Source organism: Pecten maximus, chromosome 10, assembly GCF_902652985.1.
Source record: "Pecten maximus chromosome 10, xPecMax1.1, whole genome shotgun sequence".
In the NCBI taxonomy this organism is placed as follows: Eukaryota; Metazoa; Mollusca; class Bivalvia; order Pectinida; family Pectinidae; genus Pecten; species Pecten maximus.
In genome coordinates, this window is record NC_047024.1 from 40,180,531 (window position 1) to 40,191,144 (window position 10,614).

At 37.8% G+C, this 10,614-nt stretch overlaps 1 protein-coding gene across 1 annotated transcript; it reads left to right on the top strand.

The window, feature by feature from the left end:
• The first annotated feature begins 390 nt into the window (after nt 1-390).
• LOC117336488 lies at nt 391-9,350 on the top strand. Its single transcript, XM_033897037.1, has 9 exons — nt 391-482; nt 1,880-2,004; nt 2,380-2,834; nt 3,685-3,738; nt 4,005-4,143; nt 7,181-7,296; nt 7,390-7,462; nt 8,245-8,600; nt 9,102-9,350. Exons 1-9 carry the CDS (start codon nt 448-450, stop codon nt 9,135-9,137), a joined length of 1,389 nt encoding a protein of 462 aa, XP_033752928.1. The 5' UTR covers nt 391-447; the 3' UTR covers nt 9,138-9,350.
• Nucleotides 9,351-10,614: the final 1,264 nt, after the last annotated feature.

The following is a 10,614-nucleotide window of genomic DNA, read 5'->3' on the forward strand; positions in this document are numbered from 1 at the left end:
GATGCATAGTTCAAACGAAATGCCCCCCCCCCCCCCCCCCCCCCCCCTGATCTATATAAAAAAGATTTTAAAAAAATATGATTATAAAAATGATATCTATTTGTTTACCTCAGTCGGAGTGTTTTTTCTAATTAAAGAAGCGTTTGTTGAAATTGAATAGATCTTACTGTTATTTTGTATTTCATTGTGAAATTAGAAAAAAAGTCATCCGTTATATATATAACATCTCTATGATACAAAAAGATAATTTTTATATAGATTAAATGAAAGCGTAAATAACCAGCTGCTGATATATGATAGCACAATATGATTTTTTTCTGAAGGATTATATAGAACGTAGGCACGCGCCGTGACTGATATGACAATGCCTTGTACATTATCTGTAATACACTGGCCTCCATAATACTCCTATTCACGATCCGATCGTGCGCGCACGAGGTACTAAAGATGGCGGACAGCCCACGACGGAGTCGATATAAAAGGTGAGTCGTCGGTCTATAATGTAATTGTACGATATAGTGAGATATCCAGTGATATGATTTTACTCATCTATTATATTCACGATCTAATCTCACCGACTAAATATGATATCCCGACCTATTGATACTCAAATATAGACAACATTGCTAGAGTAGAAATCAACGAGAGTTACCTCCCTTTGTTTACGCTGTCGGTATTTGACAGTCGACGACTCGAGACATTTGCACGTGTTTCATACTTGCAATAGGGAAATTATAACATTGTGCTACACGCACCAAAAGTTCGATTTAAAGTGAGGACCGTTAGTGATTATAGTACAGCACTTAATTCTTTGCAACAATTCATCAATAATTAATATGAGGTACCGATCTTGTATTTCCACACTAATATTATCAGTCCAAAACGTAAAAAAAAAAAAAAAAATATAAAATGAAATAAAAAAGAACGTCGTCGCTTTTGACCGGCTCATACAACGGCGTCATTTTTTCTAAGACAAAAGAGTCCTTGAGTAAAAATTGGAATAATGTGTGTAGTGTAATAAATGTATGTATAAAGTGTTGAATACCTCCATAACATAAAAGTATTTAATTATATTCAATCATTAAACCCTGAAGTATTTTAGTGATTACAATATGTTTAAGCTGATAATTACTTTTTTTTAAAGTTATACCCGATAAACAATAAACTGGGGCAATTGGAGATAACTAATAACTAAACAACTGTAGAATAATTTAGTTAAAACGAATACGGTACAAAATCAGTGTTTCTTATATCACGAGCCTGATGCATTAATGTTACCAACTCTCTTACTGTTTTTGTAGGTAATGGTAATTTAATAAATTCTATATAAAGTTTTGTTGTTTGCCTAGTAATTTCGGTGTAGGTATTTTTACCCTGTGTCCGCATTTGAAAAAACATTCTAAGATGGTCGACTTCTCATGTTTCTTATACAGTTTTAAAGTTTATCAGCTTCCTTACTTATTCATCAAAGATAAAAATAATTAATGACGTCATATGTCATAAGTGTGACGTCATTATGAGAGTAAAGCCCGTTTGTAGGAAACATGTAAAACAACAGAGATGCCGACATAAGTAAAAAGGCGTTAATCTACCTCTAAATCGATATATCGACAGCAAAAAGGTAATGAAAATATGAATTTTCACGGAAAAATATGAATTTTCACCGAAAAATATAAATTTTCACGGAAAGACCAGGTGTTTCGGAAGCGTAAGTGTCGTCTGCTTTATGATATATAATGAAGAAAACACCTGACACTATTTAAGCCAACTATACAGTATATCATTTTATGATTAATCAAATTAGATATCTAGAATCTTAGTTAACAATACAAAGAGTAAGATAAATAAATATATTTCTATTTTTTACGGTCTATTATAGATGGCGCTCTCGGACGCTTGACTTCCTCCACACTCGACCCGTCCTGATCGTCATCAGTATCCTCATCCTCATCGACTGTCTGTCTCTCCTCGGACAGATGATGAGTGATATACAGTCCATGCAGAGTAAGTACTGGGGATATCACATACACCATCCTGGGGGTGGGGGAAGAATGGAGAGGTGGAGAGATTTGGTTGGCTGGTGGGGGATATAAAGAAGGGGTGGGGGTGGGGGTCGGGGGTGGGGGGCTTGGATCATAATTGGAGGGTCATAACTAGAATATATGTTGTAGATCTTTCATGAGGTGAAAAGATTAAACTGAAAATACCCATAGATAGTTCAAAACGTCATAAGGCGTTTGTTTTACGACTTTTGAAGAGTTAGGGTTAGATTTGGAATAAAACGATATTAGTATTAGGTAAGACTAGTATTTGAATTTCCAGGAACCCTGTTTACGTGTTTTGTTGACTAAAATGCTGTTGTATATTGTTTTTCTTTAGTTCGATTTCAGCTTGAAGAGGATAACATCCAGGTATTTGAAAATCACCTAAAAATGGCATCAGATAATGAGTCATTTCCGGACGTTTCAAGCATAAGTGATGTCATGATTTTTTTACGAAATAACATGGATGTGATTTTAAGTGATCGTTGTTCTAGTTTCTGTGTTCGACCAAGCTCAACTGAGAATAAGGAAGTAGAACGTATTGGAGTAATTCGCGATGTGAACTCCCCTAAAACTACCCCAAGGACTACCGATATTCCTTGTATGAATTCTAAGCATATATGGATTCAATTCAACGAAGGGGCCGAGTCAACTTTCGTCGTTGGTGAAATGGATCTAAATTTCAAGCGTCATGTTGAGCACGAATCGCACGGAACTCTGGGAGGAATATACATCGTCTCACAGATTTTAAATATCACAGGCGTCGTAATCGTCACGTTTATGTTTGTTGAGGTGAGTGAACGTCCTGTCGTCTACATATCTGTCCGTCCGGCCATCCGTCCATCAATCCGTTCTCAATTTGAATACATTTATGCATTGTCTGTCTTCGTTCAGTTTAATGTGACAGTGTAACATATAAGAGACCTAATTTCAACTTTTACAAATTATAATTTTAAGCTTACCGATAGGTTTCAGTTGGTCATTCTTCATCTCGGTCACTCTTGTGGTTGACGCTAGGTCACTCGAAGAAAGGACACAACCATCTCGATGTCGTCTATATATAGATGGGAGGAGGCAAGTCATACCTCACATCGTCAATGTTGAGGTTATTGGGGGCGGAGCCTAATATGAATGACATCCGTCATTCTCCGCTGCGTCCATTCCTGTTCTTTGTCTTTGCTAAAGACTCCAGGTCATGCAGTTGACCTCTTGACCAATCTAATTAAACGTAGACTTGTAATTTCCGCTCCTCTACGATACATTGCAATACATGTAGAGGAACGGAAATTACAAGTATTGTAGTGTATCGTAGAGGAACGGAAATTACAAGTCTGATTTTCATTAGATTGACCTCTTGACCTGTATCCAGGGTGTGCTCGGATACAGCAGACTCGTTCAATGTCAAGGTTCCTTTTCTCTTTATAATTGCGATGTTCTGAAATGCGAATGCCCAGATATATTTTAGATTATTTGATGTAACAGGTGTCGTATGGACATTGTGTTTCTCTTTGAAATGTCTAGACACAATTGCAATCTGTTATACAAGACAATACTTTGACAGGTACCTTAACTTTGTGATTAGCCATTAAGCAGTAAATATACTGAATAGTTTCTAGTGAATACACATTCTTTGTTTTTCTAGATTATTTTGAGAACAGTATGCAGAGGGAGATATTTCTACAAGAAGAAACTCGAGGTCTGTATTTTTAGATCAATTAACTCTATCTACCTATATATCAACATGTATGTATGTGAATATGCTGGTCAATCAGCAACCCAGACACCACATTTAGATTCTTCATCAATGCTACACGGTTGTATATACATCTACCAGTGCCACATAAACTCTACAGTAATGTGTATACATCAACTATGCGACCAAAACGTTTCACCTTTATGCAGTAGTGTACAGTCTATACGTTTCGTCCTGAACTAATTGTCCATCCGTCTTTCTCCCAATAGGTGTTAGACTCTATCATTGGTACTGTGGCTTTTGTTCTGGATGTTTCATATATGTTCGGCCAATGGGCGAGCAGTCCCGCCGACTCTGCGACCATCCTCATCCTACTGTTGCCATGGAGATTCGGTCGTGTCATTTACAGTAAGTTTTATCTTGATGACAACCCAAATTATTGAAGGGGTTTAATATTTGGAATTACCGAATGGGCCATCACGCACCGGTTAAACGCGAAAACTTACATTAAACCTCAGTTTTATATATATATGTCTAAATACTGTAGAACATCGTTATATCGAAGTCAATCGGGCAATGAAAAAAAATCGAGATATCCCGAGTATCATATCTTTTATAGTACTGTCCTTCTGCAACTTGATTTTTTTACTTCGAATTAAGCAGTATGTTTGAGTTGTCCGAGTTCGAGATACATGCAGCGAAGTTTGATTGTATTTTGATGTTTAATTTCCCACTGAGCTCATAATTAGGATATGATGGTCCGTGGATAAGGGGAAATAACTCTCCGTGATTAATACCAAATACATAGTAATATTGTGTTCGGTTGATGATCACACATTTGTTCGTATGCGCTCGGCAATATTAACATCTATTTAGGTGTAGGCAGGAAATGTGGTTTCATATCGCCTGTCTACAAATCATATTTTTCACAGCTGGTTGATCTGACAATAAGATATTTCATATTTCCTTATGCAGTATGACAATATCTTTAGGTTATAGAGTGTAAATGGAATTCCATGCATAGGTCCCTATATAAGACCATGTATACAACCTGTAGTGCGTGATAAGCGATACACGTGCGTCATACAGGTGACCAAACACTACACATGTGACCATACACTACACACGTGACCATACACCATACACGTGACCATACACCATACACGTGACCATACACTGCACAAGTGACCATACACTACACAAGTGACCATACACTACAGACGTGACCAAACACTACACAAGTGACCATACACTACACACGTGACCAAACACTACACACGTGGCCAAACACTACACACGTGACCATACACTACACACGTGACCATACACTACACACGTGACCATCAACTACACACCTGACCATACGCTACACACGTGACCATACACTACACAAGTGACCAAACAATACAAAATTGACTTTATATTACACAAGTGACCATAAACAACACAAGTGACCATACACTGCACACGTGACCATACTCTACACACCTGACCATACACTACAAAAATTTCCATACACTACACACGTCAACATACACTACTCACGTGACCATACACTACACAAGTGACCATACACTACAAAAGTGACCATACACTACACAAGTGACCATACACTACACACGTGACCATACACTACACACGTGACCATACACTACACACGTGACCATACACCACCAAGGTGACCATACACTACAAATGTAACCATACACTACACATGTGACCATACACTAAACACGTGACCATACACTACACATGTGACCAAACAATACAAAATTGACTTTATATTACACAAGTGACCATACAGTACACAAGTGACCATACACTACACAAGTGACCAAACACTACACATGTGACCATACACTACACATGTGACCATACACTACATAATTGACCATACACTACACACGTGACCATACACTACACAAGTGACCATACAATACACAAGTGACCATACACTACACACAATTTAAGTGACCATACACTACAGAAGTGACCATACACCACACAAGTGCCCATTCACTACACAAGTGACCATACACTACACAAGTGACCAAACACAACACACGTGACCATACACTACACAAGTGACCATACACTACACAAGTAAACATACACAACACATGTGACCATACACTACAGATGTGACCATACACTACAAAAGTGACCATACACTGCACAAGTGACCATACACTACACAAGTGACCATACACTACACAAATGACCATACACTACACAAGTGACCATACACTACACAAGTGACCATACACTACACATGTGACCATACACTACACATGTGACCATACACTACATAATTGACCATACACTACACACGTGACCATACACTACACAAGTGACCATACAATACACAAGTGACCATACACTACACAAGTGACCATACATTACAAAATCGTCCATACACTACACACGTGACCATACACTACAAAAGTGACCATACACTACACACGTGACCATACACTACACAAGTGACCATACACTACACACGTGACCATACACTACACACGTGACCATACACTACACACGTGACCATGCACTACACAAGTGACCATACACTGCAAAAGTGACCATACTACAAAAGTGACCATACACTACACAAGTGACCATACACTACACATGTGACCATACACCACTAAAGTGACCACACACTACACACGTGACCATACACTACACAAGTGACCATACTCTACACACGTGATCATACACCACACAAGTGCCCATACACTACACAAGTAACCATACACTACAAAAGTGACCATACACAACACACGTGACCATACACTACACAAGTGACCATACACTACACAAGTAACCATACACAACACATGTGACCATACACTACACATGTGACCATACACTACACAAATGACCATACACTACACAAGTGACCATGCAATACACATGTGACCATACACTACAAAAGTGTCCATACACTACACACGTGACCATACACTACAAAAGTGACCATACACTACACACGTGACTATACACTACAAAAGTGACCATACAATACACATATGACCATACACTACACATTTGACCATACACTACACACGCGACCATACACTACACAAGTGACCATACACTGCAAAAGTGACCATACTACAAAAATGACCATACACTAACCACAAGTGACCATACACTACACATGTGACCATACACCACTAAAGTGACCATACACTACACACGTGACCATACACTACACAAGTGACCATACACTACACACCTGACCATACACTACACAAGTGACCATACACTACACATGTGACCATACACTACACACGTGACTATACACTGCAAAAGTGACTATACACTACACATGTGACCATACACTACACATGTGACCATACACTGCAAAAGTGACTATACACTGCAAAAGTGACTATACACTACACAAGTGTCCATACACTATCTGTATTCTCCGTTTCAGGTTTGATCACTGCTATGAACCATCAACATCATATTCAAATGAAGCTTCTCAAGTCCGCCAAACGGACATCTGACGTGAGGCTAGCTCACGCGCGAAAGCTTGTGCTGCAGATGGAGGTAAGTACAACTAGTCGGTCCGATACACTTCTATTGCATGACGTCACAATTCATTCATGATATAACGTTACGATGTATGTGTTTTGTTTTCAGAAAGATGCGCAGTCGTTGACACTGCTTTGCAGACGAAAGATGGCGACGGACACCGAAATAGATTCTTGTTATTGTAAGTTAAACATTTTCTCAGAATTTGTATTTTGGATGCGATCTTGTCATATTTCAACCGAAAGCATATCACGTTTCGTACTTAATTACCCGTTGAAGCCTAAATCAAGAGCAGTGTCGGTAAGATTGCATTCGAACATAAAGCTGCGCTCTTATCGACAGCCTGTCTCAAAATCAAATCATGCCTCTGTAATTGATTATTTATTTAAATTATTTTTATTTATTTATTTATTTTTATTTTTATTTTTTTTATTCTATTTTTTTTTTGCAGTAAATGACACTTTTATAAAAAAAAATATATATCTTTTAGTGAATAGAAATTTTATCGAAATCAGCTCATGTTAAAGGAAGATTAATTCTTTATCACCAAATAAGTCATGTTGTTTCATCGAAATCAAGTTTGTTTAAGTAAACGAGCTAAATCAAATTCGGTAATTTACAGTTTGCAACTCTTCATTGAGATAAGGCAGCGTTTCTGTATCAACTCCAAAGTTGTTGAAGCGGATAAAAACGACCAAAATGAAATCATGGTCATTTAGGCCGTGCACGCGCGTCATATGATATCCGCCATTATCAACGATAGTTTCATCTCTAACAAACTTTAACTAAATTCGTGTTGCCAGTCGTGGTCCCAGTTTCAAACATGGCTTGTCTTGTTTAGTATGTTGACATTAATCTCTCTTCCGTATGCCTTGCTCAGTTCAATTTTGAAGTACACCATATCGGAAGAAGACGGAATGTGTTCCTTTAATAATCATTTGATTCCATTGTCTATCATAACAGGCAGGACCACTACTGCAGCAGTATCCAAGTTTGGCTCCACATTGCTCATGATTAGCGCCCCTGCATTGAGTGAATCCGGGTTATACCACCAGGGGTCGCGCGGTCATCTCTTCCAGGAGGTGTTTGATGAGGCTGAGAATGTATGTGGTGATGTGAATAATAATACCACGCCTCCGACTGAAGATGTCGAGGAGCCCGAGTGTCCACGGACCCTGAGGCGTGCTGGCCCGAGGGTAGTGAATGTTACACCGCCACTCGCATATCAACCGCTGGTTGACCGACCCGGGGCCCCAGTTAGTGTGGTAGAGCCTTGCAGGAGGCTTCTTGATGAGACTAGTTCAACAGACTCATCAGAGGTAAGTTTTTTTTTAATCTGAGAATACCGACATAATTACAAAACCTTAAGTCTAACTCCAAATCGACAAAACGAATGGAAATTTCGAACAAAAATATCTACAGATTAACATCGAGACCACTAAAGTGTATATGAGGAATAAGAACAGGTTCTCCGGAAGAGTAAGTTTTTTTTTTTTTATGAAACCGTCTTTGAGATGAAAATAAAGTTCATAGTCTTGGTATAGGAAACTGGACCGGGCATGGAGTTAAACAATATACGTTCACTCAAATCTTCATGTAAAATAACGATTTGTCTTCACAGTTACAATTTGAAGAGCGACCAAAGCGCGGATCGATCGTGTTTCCCGCACGATCTAGAGGGCTAGCGAGTTGATGCAAGACTGTTATATAGAAAGTCGATAAAATGTCAGATTAATTCGGAACACAGGCTTTTGTAGTGTTCTTATCATGAGCGTGTCACCATGTTGAATTTGAACACAATATTACATTATCTGTTTCAGAAAAGCAGTTTAGATAGAGAGACCACGTATCTGTGAAGTGCGACGGAGGACAATTAAAATACGGGCGTCTGTGACTGGCGGGAAATCATTGCAAGGACACGACTTGTTCTAAATGCATGGCTTAAGTGCGCAACGTGATTTGTATTTTTGTTAAAGCTTCATGGCTACATCATAACTATAATAGCTGGGTGCTTAATTAGCTATGCAGAGTAATCTCCAGCTCTTTGTTATGACAACAGTACATTTCATTACCCACAAAACTGACGGATTAATTACATATTGTAGTTCTTTAATAAACGTTATTGTTTTGATTTGTTGTAATAATTTTATTCATAGAAATTAATGTGAACAAAAATTTACATGTAATACAATTTATCACAGCAGAAAGGATATAATGTCAATCTGCGAAATGGATATTTTGTCACGTTCTGATGACAAAAATGTACGGACGGATTTGACTTCTCCAGAGTGATTTCCCTGTCGTTTAAGTAAGGCCGGACGAAATCACACCGAGGACACTGATTTCATTCCTGTCGAGGCAACTGACATAATGTTGTTTTTTTTCTTCAAGTATTGTATGCATATGCTCCAATCATCATCGATATCATATTGCAAATTTAGGTACATTAGAACGGCAATATAACGTCAATCGCTAACATCAAGTTAAATTTCAATCTGATTTTAATTACCTTTTGTTTTGTTTTATAATATGATCGATATAATGTCCCTCAATTCTTATAGTGAAACCTCGATATAATATCCCTCAGTTCTGTATAGTGAAACCTCGATATAATGTCCTTTAGTTCTGTATAGTGAAACTCGATATAAAGTCCCTCAATTTTGTAAAGTGAAAACTTGATAAAATGTCCCTTAGTTCTGTATAGTGAAACCTTGATATAATGATCTTCGTCTTCTTACAACGAAAGTTGAATACCATCTTGCTCGTTGATAGTATTAAGTTGACATTCAAACCTGTATAGCGTCCGTCTTTGATCAAGAAAAATATTTAATTTTATTAAATTTTAGTTAAGACAGTAAAATCTTGATATAACGGCATTCTTTCATACACAATAAAAATTCGATATAATTTTCCTCATTCAATTTGCCATTTAGTTGAATAACAACGTTTACCACTGACGCTCCGACCTCTAACGGCAGTTATCATCTCATAAATACTTCGCTCTGGTGTAAAGTTGGCAGACCAGCACTCTTTATGTAGAAGTGTTGGAGCAAGTTATGCTTCTAAGTCAATACAACCTAAATACGTTACCCCCATATAACAACGTTAATGTCAATATAAAGAAAACATGATGTAAAGAAATTAAATCACATTAAAGGCACCGGACATTAATACAATACGGCGACAATGATGTTTGGTAGTTGTCAATGGGAAGCTGTTTACAAACGTTTACATGGCTTAAAACAGTAACACTAATAAATAAATACTTAAACTTGTTACAAATAACACCACAGACACATAAGATATAAGCATGAAAAAATATCACATTGTATT